Genomic DNA, 24022 nt, shown 5'->3' with positions numbered 1-24022 from the left:
GAGGAACACAGCTGAAATATTGTTCGTATACTTTTGACAATAATTGACATGGGTAAAAACATTTTACTTCAAAGCATCCGAAACTTGAAGTTCAAAATAAAAGTTAATCAGCATAGATACCTGAGTTAAGCTCAATAACCAAACATCTTGAATGTATTTTTGTAATCAATTATATTGCAAAGCTATTTCTCAAAATAGCATATCAACACTATGAACTAGTGATATCAGCACTATAAACCAGTGATCCAGATGCACACAGTAGCACACAGATTCATTGTGAAGGATTTCCTAAATCAAAGCTTTTTCTGCTTCTCCATCTTAGCAGTTTGATGAAGTTAAGGCTTGCACTGAAGATTTTATCATGCTGAAAAACCATTTTGTAGAAGGTATCAATAGGGAGATCTCCATTTGGATCTGCATATTTCAAGGTTGTCATGGGGGTGTATAAAGTGTTGGTCTGATGGCGAAAAGGTGGATTTTCTGTAAGAATTATCTTTACTGTATGCTGTCAGAATGAGAAATGGGACCTTTAGAAAAGATCAATTATCCACATAAATGTGCAATAAACAACAAACAATGACTGAGCAAAGTGCTAAAGGTAGTTTTGTAAAATCCTCTAGTAAATTTGATCAGGCAGTTAATCCATTATGACTTTCTTAAGATAATTTAGAAACCTCAAAAACCATTTTTCTTTTTGAGACTAATAAACATAGTTTTATTCTCCAACTTTATCAGAAGTGGAAATTTATAATATATTTACTATGTAAAACATTTGACTTTGAGATCAGTGGTGGAATATCTGATTAGAAAGCCAGAAATGTGTTTTCAATTCCCATAGGCATTTTTTCTCTAAAACTTGTATTAATGAGACAAGATAGGTCAGGTGGCATCTTTAGTTGAACCAACTTCTATTGATGGATGCCACAAGCTTTCAAACTACATTGATACATTGAAAAAAAGTTCTATGACATTTCCAGAGCATCTTTAATACTAATACTGCATATAGTGCCAGCATCAGTGCTATTTCTGCATAAAGTCATTTCAAGCTCTTGGAAGTATTGGGCAATTGTGGAGGTAATCAGTATTCTTGCTTGATTTTTTATCCTTTGAAAAGCATCACAGTGATTAAATTCTGGCTCAAAGGAAGTTTGATAATATGAGAGACTTAAGCTTCAGTGGGGCTCCAAGGGCTAAGCATTTTGTTTTTTTCTTTTTTTATTTCAGATGCATCTTGAGGGAACCTCAGCACAGAATGGTTTCTTGACTAAAGCAAAAAATGTATATATACTATGTAAACTACAAAAAAGGTAAGTAGAAAAAAAAATCCAACTTAAAATTATTAGCTGGCTCCAAACTACTGCTGCACTGGACTTGGAAAGGATTCAGGAATAAAGTTGGGAGGCCAATTTCTTAGATAGCCTTGTGTAGGGTTCCATGGAAAGGGGTTGTGAGTTCAATGATCACTGCTGGTTAACAGTTCTGTGCTCCTGGCTAGAGGCTTGTATGTTTGTGTTCTTTAACCCTATACATAAATTGTATCATATGTGATGCATGCTGAACAAATGGCAAGTTCTTGTCTCAGAGACTTTAAGAGTCTAAAAACAAGAGTAGATTAAGCAAGTGGTGAGTAAAGTCTGAGCACTTCACGGAGCTAGTTTTCAGGATATTTTGAGAGTTTATGAGAAACTCCAAAAACACTGGCTGAGAACATATGGAGGTGGTAAGAAATAGGACATGAACTCAGATGTAGGCAAAGGAAAGAAAGGAGGTGGTCAGATAAGCACAGAAAGTACAGGGTGAGACTCAGGATGCACCCTGAGAGTTAATGTTGGCTCTTACTTGTATTTAGCCCCATCCCCTGTGTGTCTGTCTCTTGCTGGTGCACACACACACTCCTTTCCTCTGTCCCAAATATGGTTATGCTTTGTACCCAAGATAGCTGGTTCATTTGGCACTATACACTAAAGCCAGAGCGATACTTTCACTCACACTGATAAATATCCCATAATTCCCTCTGCACGCCCACAAAGATAGACAAGTTTTCCCACAGTTCACTCAGCTAAAATGAATGCATTAAAGGCTATGTATATACTACAGAGGTTTTTTTTGGAAAAACAGTTGTTTTTCCAAAAAAAAAAACCCAACCAAAAAAAAAAAAACCTCACATCCACACTGCAATCGTGTTCTTTAGAAAAAAATTGAAAGAATGGAGGGATTTTTCTTCTTTTCTACGAGGAAGAAGCCTTTTTCTGAAAAGTTATTTCTGAAAAAGGTGTATGTGGACAGGAAACGGAGTTTTTTTGAAAGAAGAGGAAAGAGGAAAAAGCACAGGTGCCCTGGTGGCCATTCTGTCTATAGTAATCACGGCTTAAATGCGAGATAGCATCCACACTGAATGGATGCTATCTTTCAAAAAACAGATTGCTTTTTCGATGTGCTTTAGTAGTGTGGATTCTCTCTTTCGGAAGAAGTTTTTTCGGAAGATGTCTTCCAGAAAAGCTGCCTCTGAAAGAAGCCTGCAGTCAAGACGTAGACCCAGCGTACTGCACTGCTAAGAACCATTGGCTATATAATTCCAGATGTTTTAGCAGGTATCTGCAGATTTACAGGACTCTACTCTTCTGTTATTGGTTCCTTGGATAGTCTACTGTACTTCCCATGGGTGTAGAGATTTGCACTAATGAAATCTGAACAAGAGAGGGGCCACAAACAATGGTAGTAACCCATCAAGATTTCTGGTGACAGTTCATACTAGTGTCATTCTGACTTCACTGGGTGGTTATATCACATTGCAGCTATTCACTCAGTGATATTATAGATTAAAATTCACAGCTGCCTTTTAAAACTGGGAGAATTTCATATTCTTTTTAAATTCTAGATACAATATTTTATTGAGGTTGTGATTACTGAAGTCTAGGGGTACGACAGTCAGAGCATTCACTGCACAATTGGACTAATTACCTCTGCTATGTCCTCTGCACTCTGTCCCAGGCTTTGGAAAATCTGTTTGTAATTTTTAAGGTAAATATTAGTAAACATATCCGCAGTTTCTTCATCGGCAGCTGAAAGATCCATTTTCATTCCATCTTCAAACACCTTTTTTTCAAATTCTGTGATCACTGGACCTGGCTCAATCAGACTTAGCCTATTACAAGAACAAGAACATATTGGTGATCTGTCCTTCTATATGGGAAATGTGTATAGCCACCTTTTACATGGGCAGTGAGTGGCAACAGATAAATGAGCACTTGTTAGCATTTTTTAACAGTAAATTCTTTAAGGGGAATATCCATACTACAGCTCTTGCCCTGAGTATCTCAGTCAGGCATTGGGTGTTTCCAGGGGAAGAGAGCACTGGCGGTGAGCAATGGAACTATTAGTCTATGGCAGAAATGAGAGCAGGAGACAAAGCCTGCTCAGATACTAACTCACAGCTGTGGATCTCTGCAATAAGACTTTGCTGCTGTTGAGCTCTTCGGACCTATGGAATAGGAGCAGGATTCACCCAGAAGTGCATAATAGAAAAGCTAAGACATTGAAATACTTAAGGTCCCTTCACCAGTTCCTTCTCTAGCTCTATTCTCAAGTTTTTAAGTATGCTTCCTGTTTATAGACATAGTTATCTATTGAATGCAGGTTTTGTACAGCAGATTTCTGGCCAGTTTTGTGGCTGCTAATGAATATCTGCGTTTTGCCGCTTATTCCTAGTGGCTCTATCATGTTATTGATTTAAGCTGAACTTCCAAATTAAAGCTTCTACACAGTGCTGCCCCCGCCTGCATAGTGACCAGCCAGTTATCGTGGTGTGGACCCTGCACATTGCCTGTTCCACATTTCTCCATACTAACTTTTTCACTTTCTTCCATGCTGCCTCCTATGCCTAGAATGTCCTCTAACAGGCTGTGTCTACATTGGCACCTTTTCCGGAAAAGGGATGCTAATGAGACACTTTGGAATTGCAAATGCCGCGGGGGATTTAAATATCCCCCACGGCATTTGCATGAACATGGCTGCCGCTTTTTTCCGGCTCGGGGTTTAGACTGGCGCTTTTCTCCAGCAAAACCCTGAGCCGGAAAAAAGCGGCAGTCATGTTCATGCAAATGCCGCGCGGGATATTTAAATCCCCCGCGGCATTTACAATTCTGAAGTGTCTTATTAGCATCCCTTTTCCAGAAAAGGGTGCCAATGTAGACACAGCCAAACTGTATGCCACAAAAGTTGATCTTCTTTAAACTCTCTCAAAGCCCACCTATTTACACACACAGTAAATCATCTACTAATTTCTCATTAAACACCAATAAAATTAAATTCTAAGTAATGATACAAAAATATTATAAACTACCATGTAAGAAACCCCACAATCTTATTTTGTGCATCCCTCCTGCTCATGCTCTGCCCGGCCTTAAGCATTTCCTCTTTCTTGCTGTCTTGCTTTGATCAATTTCCATTGCAAACAATTTAAGCCAAGGCCCATGTTTCTGCTCACTACTGCAAATGCTACACACCAGTATGTTGTTATAGGAGTCTCAAATACTCTTTATAAGAAATCATTATTCAGCACTCTCACAAATGTATCTGGGTACTACAGATTAGAGAAAACATTCTTTTTGAGGTAAACATGACTACATCCCCACAGTATTGTATATAAGAGTCCATATTCTTAGGGATGTGTATGAAAGCTATACATATTTTTTCAAGGCTAAACTGACTCTTAGTGTGAATGCTGAAGGTCTTGTTTATTTTGGCGTTTAAAGAGCTGCAGCACTTGAGGGAGAGGGGCAAGGAAACGTCTACAAGCAGGTTTCAGTGGCTTGTGAATGTATAGTTTCAATTGGTTGAATTAAAGAAGAAAATTTCTTTCTCTGGGACAACAGCCTGCTATATAATGGCTGTACTACTATTATCATCATCTGTAGCTCAAGATACACATTTAAAGAACAGTCTGATATGTATCCCACACCTTTGGGTCAACACTTACTGTAGTTTAAATTTCAGTGCTTGTATTGCTAAGCTTTCACAGAATCCTTCCACAGCAAATTTAGATGCAGCATAAACATCATTGAACAAAATACCTGAAGGCAAAACCAAAATAATTACAAAACATGCTAAGATTATTTTAAGTTTTTGAATGGCTTATATTTCCTAAAATTTTAAGATCATGGAAAAAAAATCCTTGTGATTTATGTTGGGCTAGTTCATCAGTTATGATGCTAAAACACTCCTACTAAATGCACTAAGGTGTCCATACCTATTTTTGGATACATGCTGAACAGTGATTGTTATAGGGAAGGAGACTTGGCCAAGACTCCTTTGCACCCTGGCTATTATGATCCCTAGGTGCCATTGGCAACTAACAAAGGTTACAGCTGCCTTCAAACTGTTCTCTGGTCATAGCTGAGGATTTAGCCCATTGTATTTATGCTAGATATTGTGTGGTTTGATACAGCCTTCTGCATGTATAATAAAATCTGTATCATTTGGCATGGCAGCTGTGTTGCAATGCATGCCAGAGATCTAAGATTTAAAAGATTTGGATTTTTCAATTCCTGGGGACTCAAAGGAGGTAATATAGAAATCCTCTAAGATGGATGGTGAGTATCATGTTGGAGGTAATATAGAAATCCTCTAAGATGGATGGTGAGTATCATGTTGGAGGTAATATAGAAATCCTCTAAGATGGATGGTGAGTATCATGTTGGTCATTAGCCATTCTTAGTAGCCAAGGCCTTGACATTCCAACTGCCTACTCACATGAATAATCCATATGTGAGAGGCCCATTAAAGTTTTGGGGCCTAAGCACGCAAGTAAGATTATGCAGGGCAGAGCACCAAATAAGACAACATTATCTTGCAGGTTAGCAGTAACCCTAGGGTGTCCAGTAAAAGAGAAGGCCTTCCAGAAAGGAAATACTAATTTGACAGTCTGGGACAGGGGGGGACTCCAATGGATGTGGTCAAGGACCCACTAATCAAACAATTAGAGAATATTTCAGTGTGGACCTGCTGATCCCATCTTCTAGTTCTTTTTTTGTTTTTTGAGGGGGGAAGGAGGCAGAGGGAGAGGTGTTAGAAGACCAACTTTGCATATACTGCTTGGAATTCTTTCTTGTGTCAGATATGTGAATTACTAACAGATTGCAGATGAGCTAAATCTTTTTTAAAGTAGAAATTTTTTTAAAGCTAGTTTCACAAAATATCTGTGCATACAAGTGTATTAAAAATGTTCTTTCCTCCATAGTCCCTTTTAAGCAATACACAGAGACAAGTTTCTATATGAAATTATTTTGTAAAAAGAGCAAAATGCTACTTTCCAGAAAACTCAAACATAGTTATTGTGGGCCTAAATCTGCCAGCCTTGGTTACAAGCAGTAGTAATTTACTATGCGAGTAGAACTATTAAAATTAATCAGAGTACTGACATAATATCATATTACTCAGTGTGAGTAAGAATGGAGAACTGAGGCCTGAGCTTGTAAACTGGAAACAAAAGCTTAATACATTAGATTGCTTACATTTTTCAGTTCAGAAAAATGTGAGCTTTAAATTATGAATAATTACTATATTATAATACTTTGCCTTGTATTCCCATGACACTACTAATTATAACTATATGTCCACTCTTTCTCTTCTTCATATCAGGTAAAATCTCCTTCAAGAGTCGAACCAATCCAAAGAAGTTTGTATCCATCACAGTTCTCATCTCATCTATGGTCTGGCATTCAATAGGTCCAATTAGTCCCATTCCAGCATTGCTAACTGTACAGATACAAAACACAGTAGTGAGTAGTAACTGCAATAAATATTAACTTGGCATTTTTACTGAAACCCACATGGTGGTAAAATTAGTCACTGGAATAAAGGATTAAACATAGGAGAGTCTTACTGAAAGTTTGAGATTACATTTGGCATGGAATGTCTTTGCTTTTACTCTCTCCGGTACATTTTTAAATTTCTACTACAGATGACCATGGATGCTCAGGAAGGGAAGCCTGGCTGGGGCTGCATCAGCCCAGACAGTAGCGCTGCTGTAATATCCTGGGCGGTGGCAGCAGGACCACAGTTATCTGAGTGGCAGCAGCTCCATGATTGGGGTTACCTGCCTCCCATCAGCAGGGCCAGGGCTTTTAGCTGCAGCAACCTGGGAGGAGAAAGTCGGGCCACGCCACAGCAGCCTGATAGAAGCAGCACAGCTGGGGCCACGTGCCACCTTGCAGCGGGGCTAGGGCTGGCCAGCAGGCAGCTGGGCCGGATCAAGGAAACCAGCAGCAGGGAGGGGCAACAGGTTGAAGGGTTGGTGTCAGGGGACCTCCCGTTGTCCGGCAAATTCCCTCATCTGGGACCAGGCAGGTCCCAAGAGTACTAGACCAGGAAGGTCCAACCTGCATTCTGAAATTTTTCTTCCTGATTTATGCCTTATTTTTTTCTTTAACTTACAAAAGAAGAAGGGAAAATGAGCAAAAACTACAATTATTGTCTTTTAGTGCAGTATTAAGAATTAGGGGCCCAATCAAGTCAACAAGAATCTCAATTTACTTCTCTAGATATTTGATCAGGCCTTGCTATGTTTGTAGATAAATTCATGGAGCATATATCCATCACGCTTATTAGCCAGGCGGTAGGGATGGTGTCCCTAACCTCTTTTTTACAAGTTGGAAATGGGAGACAGAAATGGAATCACTTGATGGTTACCTGTTCTGTTCATTCCCTCTGGTGCACCTGTCATTGGCCACTGTCAGAAGACAGGATACTGGTCCAGATGGACCTATGGTCTGATCCAGTATGACTAGGGGATGGTTTTGATCTGCTTTGTGTTTAGCACCTCATAATGTCAGTTTATTTAAAAAAATGAACTGGCATCTGTTGAGAATGAGATCTTTATCACTATTTGGTGGGCAAAAGGAGATTCCATTTCAGTGCTTGTAATTTCAGATATGCAGAATGGTTATGTCATAATATGAGCAATCTGTAGTAAGAAGTGGAATGCCAGACTGGAGCATACTGTAATTTTCAAGAAAAGCATCCTAATTTGCACCTGCCTGTTCTAATGCTCCCCTAACTTCTCCCCCACAAAGACAGGCTCTGTTTTCTCTTAGCCAATATTTAAAAGCTGAGGGTATAGTTAGTGGACATATTATAATTTTTTTACAAAATATATCACAGATCATTTATTAATAAAGTATCAGATAAAATGGAATTATAACTTCTTATAAATTAAACGTGCATTTTATGATGGATTAGTCTCTCTCTCATTTGCTTATTCACCTATTTGCTAAGTCACAAAGTATCACCCTATTGTCAGTGCCAATAAACAAGGGTATACTGTGTTCAGGGAGTAGAGGTGGTCTTAGTTCTCAAGTGCAAGATGGAGAACCATGAAATCCAAGTTTTGTTCTCAACTTTGCCACATGATTTTGTAGAAGTCATTTAGTCTTTTTGTGCCTGAATTCAATTGAGAACCTTGAATGACTTTTATAGACCTGTACAATGTTATTGATTTTATTGCTATATTTATACTTAAATCCATGTACATGTTTAGAAATAATAGTATGCTATTGAAACATCTCTAAAATATAAGTGTCTTTAAATTAAATATTGTATTCTGATTTTTCATCCAACTTTCATTTGTATTCAGTACTTGCCTAGGATATCAATCCTTCTGTCTGGGATGCTACTGACACAAGTTTTAATAGACTCTTCACTGCAGACATCCAGTTGTTTAATATCCAGGGTTTTACCCAAGGTGTTGCCTGCAGCTTCTACAAGTTTGTCTTTCCTGGTCAGATTCCTCATGGTAGCATACACTGCAAAGTTTCATAAATAAGTAATCAGAAATGTAACTACAGAGAAAGCTTGTTCTTTGAGAATGACAGGAGACACAAGTTACAGTTCATACAACCTTTAAGTCCATATTTTAGTGCTTAGATATCTTGGTGATAGGACCTTGAGAACAACCTAAAATAAAGAGAATGTATTTTAAATATTTATATATTGCTTCTAACTTTCCTAAGTTAGAGTTTGGGAAAGAGCGACTAGAGAAATAAAATATTTATACAGCCATGTTCATAGCTATATGTTTTTATTTTTGTATCAGGGAAGGAAGGTGTGTAGAAAAACTATTTCCAAGATTTTCAATAATGGGTGCCAGAAATTAGGCTCCTAAGTCCACATTTAGGCACCTAAATAATGAGTTAGAAGCCTATCTTTAGGAACCCATTTTTGAAAATCACAGCCAATGTGTTTAGAAAAGCAACCAGAATTTTACATGAAAGTGAAACAAATTATTACTCAGACTGCAAAATTGCTGGGTTTTGCAAGATATTTATCAAAGTATAGATGAGCTTTCATATTACTGCAGCCAAATTACTCTTGCTTCCTTAAATCTATGCAATTGTTCCCTTCTGAGTAAGACAATACTTGCTGAGAGTAAACCTGAACTGAATTGGTAAGTTCATTTAGTCAGCTACATATAATTGCAGCAAATATTTCCCTTTTGTAAGGTAAACATTGGAACCAATTTTCCCCCTCCTCCTTCATGGCAGTAAATACAAGGAAGAAATACTGAAATCTGCCCTTCAGAAACAAATTGCTAGCTTAATGAAAGGCTCCTAAACCCAAGGTTTTTCCCACCTAAAATTAGCAATTGCATTCACACCAAGATTTTGCTAAGAGTCAAGTAAAGCTACTTGCAGCTGTGTGAAGGACTAACCTGTAAAAAAGTATGTTTATTTAGCATGCTGCAAATCGTCTTTTTTAATTTTAAAAGTTTCCGTTTTTATATCACTGCCACATTTATCATCTGATAATTTCAGATAAACATATCATTTCAGTACAGTCACAGAATGACCATCTGTTCATAGTAATAAGTATATTTGATTGCATTGTATCTTCCTGTCAGGAAAGGGAGAATTATTAACAGTGGAGGAAAAAGGGAAGTTAAACAGAATTCAGGTGCACACAGATGAAAATCTATACATTGTGAGATGCCCAGACCTTAGCGCAGTCCATTTTGTCATACCACAAAATGAACGTGACATGGAAGATTCAGTACTGCCTGATATTTAATTTCAGAAATACCTTTACCTTTAAATCTTTTCTGTTCATCTCTAGCCATTTTTACAGCCAAGGCCAGTCCAATTCCTGAGGAGCAACCTGTGATGAGTACAGTCTTTGGAGCCATTATTTTCAGCTGGATGGCAGCAGATATAATAGGAAGTCTTGTTACTCTGCTGAACAATCACCTCAATGTCATGGCTACAGATTATTGTTACTGGTCCTTTATGCTTTATCGCTTCACTGAGCCAACAAAACTGAAAAATGCACACCTGGACATTGTATGATTAGGGGGATAATCTCCAGATGGCCACTAATAGGAGTAGATGCTTCTGCATGGATGCATAATCTGGATCAGAGGCTACTGTATTTACAGCAAAGCTAGGCAGTTGCCTAGGGCAGCAGATTTGACGCGACCACCCTTCTGTCAGGATGGAGGGTGACAGGGCTGAATCTGAATGGCACAGGGGATAGCACACTGATGTTTTGCTTAGGGTGGAAGACTGTCTTGAATGGTCTCTTATGTGGATAATCACTGTACAATAGATTCAATACCAAAATTTCATCCATTTTTAAATTTTGCAAAACATTTGTGCTAAAAAGTTTTAAATAGTTAAGTAATTAGACCATGGATATCTTGGGGGAGGAGGAGTTCACCATGTCTTGCTGTCATAATCCATGGCCTCTATCACAGCCCCAATGAGGGTATACTTACCAGTCATGCACAGGAGAATGAAATCATCCCCACAGTCACAGGTCAACTATCCACCCCTAATCTGCTGCAGGGTACAAAGGGTACACATAGATCATAGCTCCCTGCTGTTCAGGCTTCCTCCCTGTTCGTTTGTGTAACAGGACCACATTTATTATAGCCAGATTTCACCTGAGCCACAGAGGTGGGGGTCAGATTTGTCCCTCAAAGAGGCACAAGAAGATTTAACCACATCTTGGATTTGGCCAAATGACAATGTATAATTGAATGTTTGTAACTAAAAGTCCTAATAGAATATCTGGAAGAAGTAAAATGGAAACTGGAGTGTGGCTTTGAAGAGAGACAGAAAGATGGTGAAACACTCTTCAGAGAGCTTCTCCAATGCCTCTGCTCCCATTCAAAACATTTTACTGTTTTTCCCTACTTTTGCAGTTTTCTCTTATTTTCCATTTGCCTCCTTTCCCATCAGTTTCCAATGCTTTTACCTTTCCTTTTCGTAAATTTGTATATTTCTATTGATTTATAACAAAACATATGGTAATTATCATATAGAGAAAAGCTTAATTTACACATATAGTCACACATTTAAGTCTTTCACTAAAATATAAAGGTTACTTACCTGTAACCAGAGTGGTTTGAGATGGACTCTGTCTACTCACACTCCTGGAACGTGCTGACTTAGAGAGCGAAACTTAAGCAATGATAATTGGAATGGTCCTTGGTCCCCTTTCTCGCTTCCCTCGATGTTTGCCAACATACTGAGGCCAAAGTTATAAAGCAAGGGCAATAGTTCCAACCACCTCAGTTTCTCTCACTGCTTTGTCATGTTCCATTTAGAAATTAGGATTCCAAGGAAGAGGATAAGACAAGCAGGGAGTGTGAATATGCACAACAAATCTCAAAGAACTCCAGTTACCTTCATTTCGTCCTCAAGCAAGCGGTCTCTGCCTATTTCCCACTCATGGGATAGTTTAGCAAACACTAATCTCATAAGGTAGAACATGGAATCCTAATTCAACAGAAAGTGAAAAAATGACATGCCAAATTTAGCATTTGACTTGTATACCAAGTAGAATAGCATCTAATGAAAGTATGAACAGTACCCAAAGTTTCAGCTTTACATATAGTAATAGCCATATCTTACAAACTAATCCTGGATTGAGGAATTTAAAACGGAAAGGTTCATAAAATTTACAGTAAATGTGGTGCATAAGTTGCAACAGAGTGCACTGCATCATTTACTCATCTTTCAAATCATTGCATAGCAATTTCCAGTGAACTGATGGCATTGCAATGTGAAGTGATGACTTGTTCATTAACATCAGGGGTGGGCAATAATTTTTTTACCAGAGGCCACTTCAGAAATTTTTGAAATGACCCCGGGCCCACCCCGGAAGGGGTGGGACCTCAGGCAGAAGGGGCGGGACCAGGACACTTCCATGCTTCCCCACCTACAAACCCTGATTGGTCTGGGGATAGGAGAGTATGCAAAGTGTTTTTCCAACCCAGAAAGAACCATCAGCTGTTCTGAACAGCTGACAGTTCTCTATAGGTATCATCTCCCACTGCCAGGGATACATTCACGTGCTTCCCCCCTTCTGCCCCCAGGTCAATCAGAGCTTGCGGAAGGGAAGTACATGAAGTCTCTCGCTCCCGCTCTACAAGTGAGTTCCATGCTTAGAGTCAACCACCAGCTGAGCAGCAGCTGGTGGTTGACTTTAAATGCTGAGCCCCTTGCAGAATGGCAGGAGACTTCACGCACTCTCTCTGCCCCCAACCCCTGACTGGCCTGGGGCAGGTGCAGTGCACAAAGTCTCTTCCCACCCTGCCCCCAGTCTGCAAGGAGCGTGCAGCGCTTAGAAGCACCATGTCCCTCTCAGGGCAGGAGTGCGTGGCACTTTTAAGCACTGCGCACACCTTGCAGGGCGGGGGCAGCGTGGGAGGAGCATGGCCTGGAGGCGGAAGGAACAGCAGGGCCTCTATGGGCTGGATCAATTTGCCTGGCGGGAAGGATCCAGACTGCAGAGGCCCTTTTGCCCATCCCTGCTCTATCCTCATCAGTGAAAGAAGAGCCACGCCCAGAGGAAGGAATGAAAGTAAAGAGATATCCTAAGGGGGGGGGGGGGAGAGAGACGATTACAAGACAACAGTTCTAATATATTCTGAGTCACTCAGATGCACAGGCTTACTTACTTTTTGCTTACTGAACAGGCTAAAAGAAGTCAGTTGGCTTGAGATCCTTCTACGAAAACAAAAGTTTTGACTAAGAAAGGTTTGGATTAGATCGGAATTCCTCTAAAATTTGGGGGTACTTAAACCTGAATATTTGGTACGGGTCCTCCTTAATATTACAATATGTTAACATACATGGTTAACAAAAAAGATAAATTACCATTTGGAGAGAAACATTTGAGTCTCTTGCAACTTTAGAGTTACATAAAATGATACTCAAATTACAATTCTGAATAGCATCTGGGATGACAAAGATTTCAGTATACACAGAATAAGAATATTTTCCAAGAATAATCCCACGTTATTTAATATGATTTGGAAAAGTGCACTCAGAGTTCCAGTATTGTTATTAACCATTTTACATAGGCATACAAAAAAATGACTTGTTTAGATCCCAGTTACAGTGAAATTATGGTTTGGCACAGAGGCTTTCCAAACCAATAAAAATACATTTGCTAATGTAACAAACAGAATAATTAGCTTCTCAAACAAGGCACAATATAATATGACCCACACCTAAAATTAATGAGATAAATGTAATTATAATATAAACTTGGCTATCAGGTTTGATCCAGGATTCACTAGAGAAACCAAGTGTCCAGTTTAAAAAAAATTCAGCTCTCACTGTATTTAGCTGATCAGCTATTAAACCAAAATGCTTGTGCTGTTCATGCACATTTATATTTAGCACATGTAAGAGGGGCAAGCTAGGCTTTATACAACCTATGATGTGGTAATGCAACTCTAATGAAGGGCAGGTTAGACTTTCCCTTTGAAATCCTGGTTTGAAGGGTTTCACATTCTATTGTTTTAAAAGAGGGCTGTCTGAAACTTGGCACACAAATTATTAGTTTAAAGGCCAACTGGCTTGTTTAGAGAAAAATGGTTTACATCTTTTCAACAGTTGTTCAGTTATCACACTGGCCAAGACAGTTCAGATAGGTTTTTTTTAAAACATTATTATTATTCTATAGGGAAACAAATGGCTTGATTAAAAAACTATAAAAAATGTAGTTATTTCCAAAAGTAAACTAAGTCCTTTTGTTACACTGCACAAATCTTTCCTAATAGCCAAAACAAGTAATCATAGTTATTTGGAACTGTATGAACATGCACCTTGTGTATTTAGGCCTTGACTATGTGAGCAAAATCTGTAGCTGTAGTATCTGTATTTCAGGAGTTGCCAGCAATGGTGTAGTTCAGGGGTGTCCAAACTTTTTTCAAAGAGGGCCAGATTTGATGAAGTGAACATGCGTGAGGGCCGACCATTTTGCCTGACATTCTTTGAACCATTAAAATTAAATGCAAATTAACTATTTTATGCAAAGTTTATTGCAAACGGCATACTTTTCATTTCGTCACATGGATGACCAATCTAAACAGGTGTTAAATCACTCTGCCTTTCATATCTGAAGGCCAGATGAAAAAAAATCCAGGAAGCTGAAATATATGTCAGGAACATTGTAAAGTACATTACATATTATTGGTAATAAAGGTTGTCTGTCAACTTTTAAGTTCAAAAAATATGAACAGGAACATAACACCAAGTATACATGTTGTGTCCAAATATATTTATAACTGATTTAGACCAACTGACATTAACTGAGATTTTACAATGTATTCATCTCAATACATATGGATTCGTTGGGGGCCATAAAAGATAGATATTGCTAAATTACCTGTGGGGCCGTATTAAACCGGAACACGGGCCGCAATTGGCCCGCGGGCCGGACTTTGGACATGCCTGGTGTAGTTGCAATGGTGGAGCAGGATTTCTTGACAGTGGTAAAAATGCTTAAGCTCTCTGCATAATTGCTGAAACACAAGTGCTAGTTTTGCTGGCTGAAATGCACCCTTAAGGATTTCTGTGTGTGTACACTTGGGCCTAAAATCCTTAACTGAATTATATTATTTTCTGCTCTTCTGAAATACTTTCATTGCCAATAGCTATGCTGATGTATTTTTCATGCAAGTATATTTTTAGTGACGTGTTTTGAGAGTATTTAATGCTATAAAGTTTTGGAATCTCAACTGCATAGATTCAGGAACACATGGTAGACTTTAGGGCATGAAGGTCTGTCCCCTTACATCCTAGATTTGTTGTATATGACCTCTATATATCAGTGTTATTGTTTTTTTTAAACTTCAGAGAGTAGGGGCATAATGAAGACATTTTTAATGACTAAGCTGAGAGATTTTTGAGAAGCCAAAAACCAAATGACATAACTTCAAGTCTATTTTAAACTATTTAAAATAAGACAGCTTAAATGCACTATTCTGCCTCAATTGAAGCACATGAAACTTTCCCATGGACTTTCAAAAGAGCAGGATGAGGCTTGAATTACTCTCTGTTAAAAGATGAATGAACCTACTTGTGAAAGTTAGACAATCAAAACTTAGTTTAAAATCTTGACTGAATATTATGCTTCACCTATACAGTCAGTCCCCGACTTACGTGGATCCGACTTATGTCGGATCCCTACATACGAACGAGGCTTTTCTCGCCGTGGAGGACGCGGGCGGTGGGACTGCCCAGACGTGCCGCGATCCCGCCGCCCGCATCCTCCACGGCGAGAAAAGCTGCTCCGTGTCTCCCTGGTCTGCTGGGGGGGGAGGCGCAGCTAGTGCACCCCCCCCCCCCCAGCAGACCAGGCTTTTCTCACTGTGGAGGTCGCGGGCAGTTCTGCTGCCTGCGTCCTCCGTAGCGAGAAAAGCCGCTCCGCGTCTCCCTGGTCAGCTGTGGGGCGGGGCCCCCAGCAGACCAGGGAGACGCGGAGCGGCTTTTCTCGATGCGGAGGACAGGGGCGGCGGGACCGCCCGCGTCCTCCGTGGTGAGAAAAGCCTGGTCTGCTGGTGGGGGGGGGCACGCACTAGCTGCACCCCTCCCCCCCCAGCAGACCAGGGAGACGCGGGCGGCAGGACTGCTGAGAGGCACCGCGATCCCGCTGCCCGCGTCCTCCACGGCTTTGCTCCGCATCTCCCTGGTCTGCTGGAGGGAGGGGGGGCGCAGCTAGTGCTGGAGGGGGGGGGGCAGCTAGTGCACCCCCCGCCAGCAGACCAGGCTTTTCTCGTCGAAGCCTGGGGTAGAACAGCTGGGGCGCTGCCGGGTTGGTCCCGCAGCACCGGTGCTACTGGACCAACCCGGCAGCACCCCAGCTGCTCTGCCCCAGGCGTCCCCAAGTCAGCCGCTGCTGAAACTGACCAGCGGCTGACTACAGGAAGCCCGAGGCAGAGCTGCTCTGCCCCGGGCTTCTTGGAATCAGCCGCTGATCAGTTTCAGCAGCGGCTGACTTGGAAACACCTGTGGTAGATCAGCTGGGGTGCTGCTGGGTTGGTCCCTGCAGCGCCGAGGTGTGGTGCTGTGGGGACCTACCCGGCAGCACCCCAGCTGTTCTGTCCCAGGCGTCCAGATTCAGCCGCTGTTGAAACTGATCAGCGGGTGATTCCAGGAAGCCCGGGACAAAGCAGCTCTGCCTCGGGTTTCCTGTAGTCAGCTGCTGGTCAGTTTCAACAGCGGCTGAATCTGGACACCAGTTCTGACTTACATACAAATTCAACTTAAGAACAAACCTACAATCCCTATCTTGTACGTAACCCGGGGACTGCCTGTATTCCAAATTGTCTTATATTTGACAGTTTAAAGGAAAAGCCTCTTTGTCAGTAACAGTACATTTGCAAAACACTCAAGAAAAAATTCTCAACAAAAATGCTAATAAAGCAATGACTCAGGAATACTGTTAGGTAGAATTTAAATATAAAGATTAAGGACTCTGATTTTCAAAGTCCACGTAACAAAGGGCCACCTAAATTTATCTTTACAACTCACAAAAACTTTAAAAAAGACCCTTTATTACTAAATCAAAGTTACAATACAAATTATTTCAGAGCAATAACATTAAAATTAAAATGGGAAAAATAAGAGGGTTGGAATATACAATCAATATATTTAATTATGTACAACACTACTATATTAAAATTTCCTCTTTGAATGCAATGCTGTGTTGCCAACAATTCTACTTATGGTTCAAGACTGGTGATAGTCTTTCTTCACAATCTTTGTCCCTGATATAGATATGTATGCTAGTTAAATTAAGATTCTGAGTACAAATACTACTTTCAACTTCTTTGTTTAATTTACTAGATCAAAATCCATTGAGGGTAGTCTTGCAGTAATATCTCTTTATAGATTTTTTCTTAAATAAGGTCTGTTTTATGAAACTGATCAAACATTAAAATAAATTAGTTACACCATGTTTGATGTCCAGTCCTTTGCACATCTAGAAAACTGAAATAGAAACATGAATAGGTGTTAATTAATACAGTAATTTCTATCACTATAAGAGAGAATTTCTCTAGAAATCCATAGATGCCAGCATTTAGATACATAATATAGTACAAAAGGCTCATAGACTAAAGTATCTCTCTCTAGTCTATAGGTATCCAACAGTTGCTCAAACTCCATACTAACTTACTTGTATAGCACTTTGATATGGATACAAACACAGTAGTCTTGTAAATAAGAAAACAAATTAAGCAGAATGATTTGTAAAGAAATACTCTTATTTAATGATTATACATTGTCTATATAAACAATTTTTAATGTCATTAGCAGCATTATCATAATGCTATTAGAACTGTAAGTAATTGAAAAATCATTTTTTTCTCCAGTTGTGTTATTTGTATTCTGCATTTCACTTAGCTTCAATAGTGAAAGTGAACTAGTCAGTTTCATTTGGTTTACAAATAGGTTTCATTTTCCCATATGGAAGTGTTGGCTGTTAGGAGTTACTTCTAGCAACAGTTATGTTGTGCAAGATTTTAAAGGCACCAAACAATAGACAAACAAAAATTTCACCTTGAACAGTGCTGTGTTCAAGTCTGCACTGTTATAAGGGGAAAATTTTTTTAAAAATTCTATTTTTTGAAATGCCAACAACATACATGAAGTATGGAAATCTGTTGTCATTTGCATCAATATGATCTGGAAGTAGTTCATTAGCTAGTGGAGTTATCCTGGTGAAACTGAGACCAGAAATTGGCCTATTATATGTGCAAATGTTTTAAATAAAAAGTTAAATTTTGGGCCTTAGTTACTTGAAAGTGTACCTTTAATTTTAAAAATCCTGGTGGGTAAGATGGTGATCTATTAACTGGTCTCACTAAAATGTGATCCACATTCTGGATACATTTTGGAACTCGCAGCCATTAATAGATACAAATGTTAACGAACCATTCCTATATAAACAGAGTCACAATTAAATTAAGAATTACTGTACCACAGAATCACATTCTTGATTTTCTTTTAAGTTTGTGCCACATAATATCTGTACAGAAGCATTTTCAGACTTCCTCATTTCTTTGTTGATATATTTTAGCATTCCACTAAGCGTTTGGAAGTCATTACTGTTTGATGGCACATCTTCATCTTCAGGGTATGTGAAATGATCAAATAAAGATTCATTCAAACTGTCTGATGGAGTATGAAGAAAGTCCTTCTGACTCTCTGAAATCATTGTGGGTTGTAAGGTAACCATTTGTTTGAAGTCTTTTAACATGGTTTTTGATGTGTCTAGAGAATCATCATCTTTAACACCTAGATCACTAGCACTTATTGAACGACGCAGTTTTCTATGTTTGAAGTATGAAGTATGTTTGGAAGAATCCTGTTCTTGAGCATCAAAGAGCGTATGAGATGATAATACAAGTGGGATGGGTAGCTTCTTGATGCCTTCTGTTCTTTCATGCCCGGCAATTCTGGTTTGTAATCTCACTACTTCAGATTCCTATAGTACAATAAAACAAATATGTTGTTCTTTTAAAAAATGATAATGTCTAATGAAACTATCCTCTATAGTCTTTGCCATGTGTAAATACATTTCTCAACACCTGGGCGCGCCTGGGCTGCCTCGCTGCCGGCTTCCCTGCAGCTTTGCAAAGCTGCGTGGGGGAGAGGGGGGGCCTCGGGCAGCGGGGCAGCCCCACTGCCCGAGCCCCTCCGCGGCTTTGCTCTGCGTCTTCCTGGTCTGCAGACCAGGGAGACGCAGAGAAAGCCCCAGAGTACACGGGCGGCAGGACCGCGAGGTCCCGCAGTCCGTGTACTCTGGAGCAGCCCCGTTCATAACTGCGGATCCGACTTAAGTCGGATCCGCGTAAGTCGGGGACTGCCTGTATAAATGCATGGACTATTATGTGGAAGGCAGTCTCACTATAAGCATCTCTCAATACAATAGTGTGCTGCCATGTTTCTGGCTTCAAAGACTCATCCTTTGAAAAAAAAATATTTCCCAAATGAAAAAAAACAGAGAATGATTACCATCTTAACTCTACAGAACAAGAGAGTCACACTAAGATGTCCCATTTGGGACATCCAATAAAACAGTGGGAAACAACTGCCACCCAGACAGGAGGGAGGGGAATTAACTGAGACTCACATGTTGCACATTCATGAAGGAATCCCTCAGCTAGAGTTGGAGTGTAGGAGAGAGAAGTAATGTTTGCCATAAAAACAGAAATTTTATTAGAGTTAACAATCCTCAGTGACAGCTATAGTTCATCAATAATATTTCTGAATGAAAAAGATGACTTACTGGGACTTAAAAACTCCATAGTCCAGTGGTGGGCAATCTGAAGCCCACGGGTTCTACATATGGCCCATATACCCCTCATCTCCCTTTCCCCAATGCCTTTTACATGCTGTGTGCCCTGCACTTACCTACTCATAACCCTCCCTCCCAGTGCGCTGAGAATCAGCTGATTTGCACCCCTCCTCACCACCTTCCCAGTGTTTAATTGCCACAAATAATCTGATTCATAGCATTCAAGCTCTAGGAGGGAGGGAAGGAATGGGAGTGGGGCACAAATCAGCAGATTCATGGTGCTCTGGAAATGCTGGTAAGGGAGGTCATGAAGGAATGGAGAACGCTCGTAGGAGGAGGCAGGGAAGAGGCTGGGTGGGGATTTGAGGGAAGGGGTGGAATGGGTGTGAGGCCTGCAGTAGGGATGTTAAATATTGGTTAATTGAATAGTCAAGTAACCTCATGAATTCTTATTGGCTAGTTGATTACTCTATAGCACCTGGTGGCTGGGCTGGCAGCTAGTGTACTCCGGCCCCACTTCCGAGGGGCCCCCTGCTACTCCTTGCTACTGTCTGTACCAGAAGCAACAGCGTGGGGTGCCAGGCAGGTGCTGGTCTGCAAGGGGAGCCAGTTTAAAAACCGGCTCCCCTTGTGGACCAGCTGCCTGTCGCCCTATGCTGTTGCCTCTGATACAGAGGAAGCAGCGCATGGTGGCAGCAGCTCTGTCTGGGTGTGGAGTCTGTGCTCCTGGACCTGGCGCGAGCCAGAACTGAGCCAGGTTGCCTGCCAGCCTAGCTCCTAATACACTTTAAATGGCAGAGCTGTGGCAGGGGTAGGTCCTGGACCCACCACAAGCCAGGACTGAGCCAGCTTGCTGGCTAGCCTGCTAAAAAATGTACTCTACGTGTGTGTGTGTGGGGGGGAAATACTTGTAGTCTATAGCATTAACCTATAAGCTTTTTCTTATTGGTTAATTGGTAATATCCCTAATCTGCAGCGGAGAATGGGTTAGCAGCCCCTGGCAAATGAGAAGTAACATACATTTAAAATAAGAGCGTGCGTGAGGTGCATGCTGACTGCGCACAATACTGTGAGAGTCATGTACACTCTCTGCTACTTTATGTACTTTTGCTGACAATTTAATTTGCCCCTAATAATGGATCACTTTGTGCTGAAAAGGCATGATAAAGAAGGAGAATCACATGTGGTGTATTTAATCTTATTCTTGCGGTCATAGATTTCAATTTTGCAGCCAACTGAGATGAAGAAGAGCCGCTCATGCAGCACACTCATCAACATCTGTTGCCCATCACTGCCATAATCTATCAGGCACAATGTAAATACTTGTGAAGAGAAAAGTCTGAAAAATGCACATACTGCAAAAGCTATTACAAGCAGCAAAAATCAGTATAAAAGACAAGCCTCTTGCCAACAGTCACTGCAAAAATTTTAATAAAGAAAATCAAAACCATAAGTTTGAGGCAGTTGGGAGAACTAATTGGAATTTGAGAAGCAGTGAAGCAATACCTCAAATATCAACAGACTTGAACAGGAAACTGAAATATGGCCTTTCTCCTTTCAAAGTTGTAACTAGGGGGAGTGGGGAGTATATTAGAAATAGGACTAGCAGTAGAGTACCATTATCTCTCTCAGGGTTATAGTATCTGAGGGTATGTCTACACTATAGAGGAAGACTGAAGCTACCGCTGTCGATCTTCCAGGGTTCAAATTAGCGGTCAGGACCAAATTTTTCACTAACAGCCCACCCCCCCATTTCTTGACCAGGAGTTTTCTATCTGCTACCCAAGATACACAAATCTGGAAATCCCAGACCAACCATCATCACAAGCATTGGCATACTTACAAAAGGATTATCTGGCTATATTGACTCTCTCCTCAGACCCTATGCTACCAGCACTCCTAGCTTTCTTCGAGACACCACCGACTTCCTGAGGAAATTACAAAACATCAATAATCTTCCTGAAAACACCAGCCTGGCCACCATGGATGCAGAAGCTCTTTATACCAATAGTCCACATGAAGACGGAATACAGGAACACCATCCCCGATGACAGCACTGCACACCTGGTTACAGAGCTCTGCAACTTTGTCCTCACTCACAACTACTTCCAATTAGGAGACAATTTGTATCTTCAAGTCAACAGCACAGCCATGGGCACCCACATGGCACCACAACATGCCAACGTCTTTATGGCTGACGTTGAACATCGTTTCCTCAGCTCTTGCCCCCTAACCCCCTTACTCTACTTATGCTACATCGATGACATGTTCATCATATGGACCCACAGGAAAGAGATCCTTGAAGAATTTCACAGGGATTTCAACAACTTCCACCCCACCATCAACCTCAGCCTGGATCAGTCCACACGAGAGATCCACTTCTTTGACACTACAATACAATTAAATGGACAAATTTCCACCACCCTATACTGGAAACCTACCAACCACTACACTTACCTTCATGCCTCTAGCTTCCATCCCAGACACATTTCTCAGTCTATTGTAGATAGCCAAGCCCTAAGATACAACTGGATTTGCTTCAATCCCACAGACAGAGACAAACACCAACAGGATCTATATAGAGCATTCATAAAACTGAAATACGCACCCGGAGAAGTGAAAAAACAGCCAAAAAAGTACCCAGACATGAACTACTTCAAGACAGGCCAAAAAGAGAAAACAACAGAATTCTACTTGTCAGCACCTACAGTCGACAACTTAAACCCCTTCAACGCATTATCAACAATCTACAACCTAACCTGTCACCTGGAAAATGACCAGTTAATCTCAGAGACCTTGAGGGAAAGGCCAATCCCCGTTTACAGATAACCCCTAACCTCAAACAAATCTTTCCAATAACCACACAACACACTTCCATCATAATTATCCAGGAACCCACCCCTGCAATCAGCACTGGTGCCAACTCTGCCCACACATCTACACCAGCAATTTCATCACTGGACCCAAACACATCAGCCACCAAATCAGAGACTCATTTAACTGCACATACACTAATGTGATGTATACCATCAAATGCCAGCAATGCTCCACTGCCACATATATTAGCCAAACTGGACAGTCTCTATGGGAAAGAAATCAGATACACGCAAAGACAACACACAAAAACCTGTTGGAGAACACTTTAATCTACTTGGACACTCATTAATGGATCTCCAAGTCACAGTTTTGTTTCGGGCAGATTCCACAAGCCAAATACACAGAGAAGGATTGGAACTTCACTTCATTTACAAGTTTAATTCGTATGCAAATGAACAAGGACATTGGCTTGCTCCCACACTACCTTCCACATCCTAAGACTTAACCTATCAACCAAACAATGGAGATGCTAATGATTCTTATCAGCCTCTTGTAACTATTTAGTTTTTAAGGCGCTACTAGACTATTTGTTATTTTTTAAGTTTTTCCTGTTACAGACTAACTCAGAACTACTATTATTACAATATATATACACAATAATAAATTTCCTTAAGGTTTTTTACATTTATAAAACACAGATTGGTCTTTCATTTAGACATTTTTGCATAGAACAAAAAGACTTGAGTTAGAAGATATGTATATGTATATTAACTCATTGTGGACTGAACTGCTCTCACACAATTCATTTATATAGCATGTGTAATCCTCCTGCTGCTCCTCAAATCCACTTCTTCAAAGTGGCAGAGTAAAACTCTAGGCCTATACAATAACTCTTTTAGGTACTTTTCATTCCTTGTGAAAATAAACATGAAGCAAAAGAGGGTAATTTAAAAAAGGGTAATTAGTTTCTCGTTTTCTTAATTTCTGTTGGCATAAGGGAGCCATTGTTTTTGCCTACAGATGCCTTAAATATCTCACATACACCACACTGTTGTGTTAACTCACCTTCACAAGGAGTGCTTCATTTGCAGCTTGAACCATTTCATTTCTGGCCTGAAGCTGCTGCTGCAGATTATTGACAGTGTCCTGAGCCTCTTCTAACTCCTCCTTCACCTGCTGCAATTGTCCACTTAGATGATGAGAGCCAGATTTCTGGCTGTCTGTAGACATTTGCCACTTTTCCTGATTTGTGTTATGTGCAAGCTTCTATAAGTTTTAAGAAATAAAGTGAGAAAAATTAAACAGATTTTGTTTTTGGACAACTTTCCTTAACACTATTCTCTCTCATTTTACATGAGTATAGACTGGAAGGGTTGAAAATAACAATTTCAAAGCTCATCGACACATCATCAAGGTGCTTGACACACCTTCAGGATTTGACTAATTAAAAATGGTTCCTAAGCTTCCTTAACTGTTGTTCTTGGAGATGTGTTGCACATGTCCATTCCATGCCAGCTGTGTACATTCTCAGAGCAGTTATGAGAATTTTTTCCCCCCCTCACTGGTACCTGTCAGAGCAGCTCAAGTGTCTTTTGCTGCTGCAAACTGATAACAC

At 40.4% G+C, this 24022-nt stretch overlaps 2 protein-coding genes across 4 annotated transcripts in view; both read right to left on the bottom strand.

Annotated features, from left to right (window-relative positions):
- Window positions 1-271: 271 nt before the first annotated feature.
- On the bottom strand, window positions 272-10177 carry LOC102461202 (retinol dehydrogenase 8-like). Its single transcript, XM_006114157.4, has 6 exons — window positions 10081-10177; window positions 8640-8801; window positions 6577-6756; window positions 4979-5072; window positions 2962-3145; window positions 272-505 (listed from the first exon to the last, which is right to left on the bottom strand). Exons 1-6 carry the CDS (start codon window positions 10175-10177, stop codon window positions 272-274), a joined length of 951 nt encoding a protein of 316 aa, XP_006114219.1.
- Window positions 10178-17533: 7356 nt separating this feature from the next.
- The window catches only part of CCDC18 (coiled-coil domain containing 18), a 57460-nt gene continuing 50971 nt past the window's right edge, over window positions 17534-24022 (bottom strand). For all 3 annotated transcript variants that reach the window (XM_075936552.1, XM_075936553.1, XM_075936554.1), the window contains 2 exons: window positions 23473-23673; window positions 17534-18777 (listed from right to left, as the gene is read on the bottom strand). In XM_075936552.1, coding sequence (XP_075792667.1) covers window positions 18262-18777; window positions 23473-23673 — 717 coding nt within the window. In that variant the 3' untranslated portion in view covers window positions 17534-18261. The remainder of the gene's footprint in view (window positions 18778-23472; window positions 23674-24022) is intronic.

Source organism: Pelodiscus sinensis, chromosome 9, assembly GCF_049634645.1.
Source record: "Pelodiscus sinensis isolate JC-2024 chromosome 9, ASM4963464v1, whole genome shotgun sequence".
Lineage (NCBI taxonomy): Eukaryota > Metazoa > Chordata > Testudines > Trionychidae > Pelodiscus > Pelodiscus sinensis.
The sequence above is the reverse complement of the archived record's forward strand: the minus strand, read 5'-3'. Positions and strand labels throughout refer to the sequence as shown.

What these genes read in the sequence shown, in the direction of transcription:
- LOC102461202 (XM_006114157.4), bottom strand. Translation starts at nt 10,177, where the DNA reads ATGGCTCCAAAGACTGTACTCATCACAGGTTGCTCCTCAGGAATTGGA. An exon ending in TGAACAGAAAAGATTTAAAG is followed by an intron (nt 8,802 to 10,080) that starts GTAAAGGTATTT and finishes GAAACTTTGCAG; the next exon opens with TGTATGCTACCATGAGGAAT. An exon ending in TAGTGTCATGGGAATACAAG is followed by an intron (nt 5,073 to 6,576) that starts GCAAAGTATTAT and finishes TTTTGCCTTCAG; the next exon opens with GTATTTTGTTCAATGATGTT.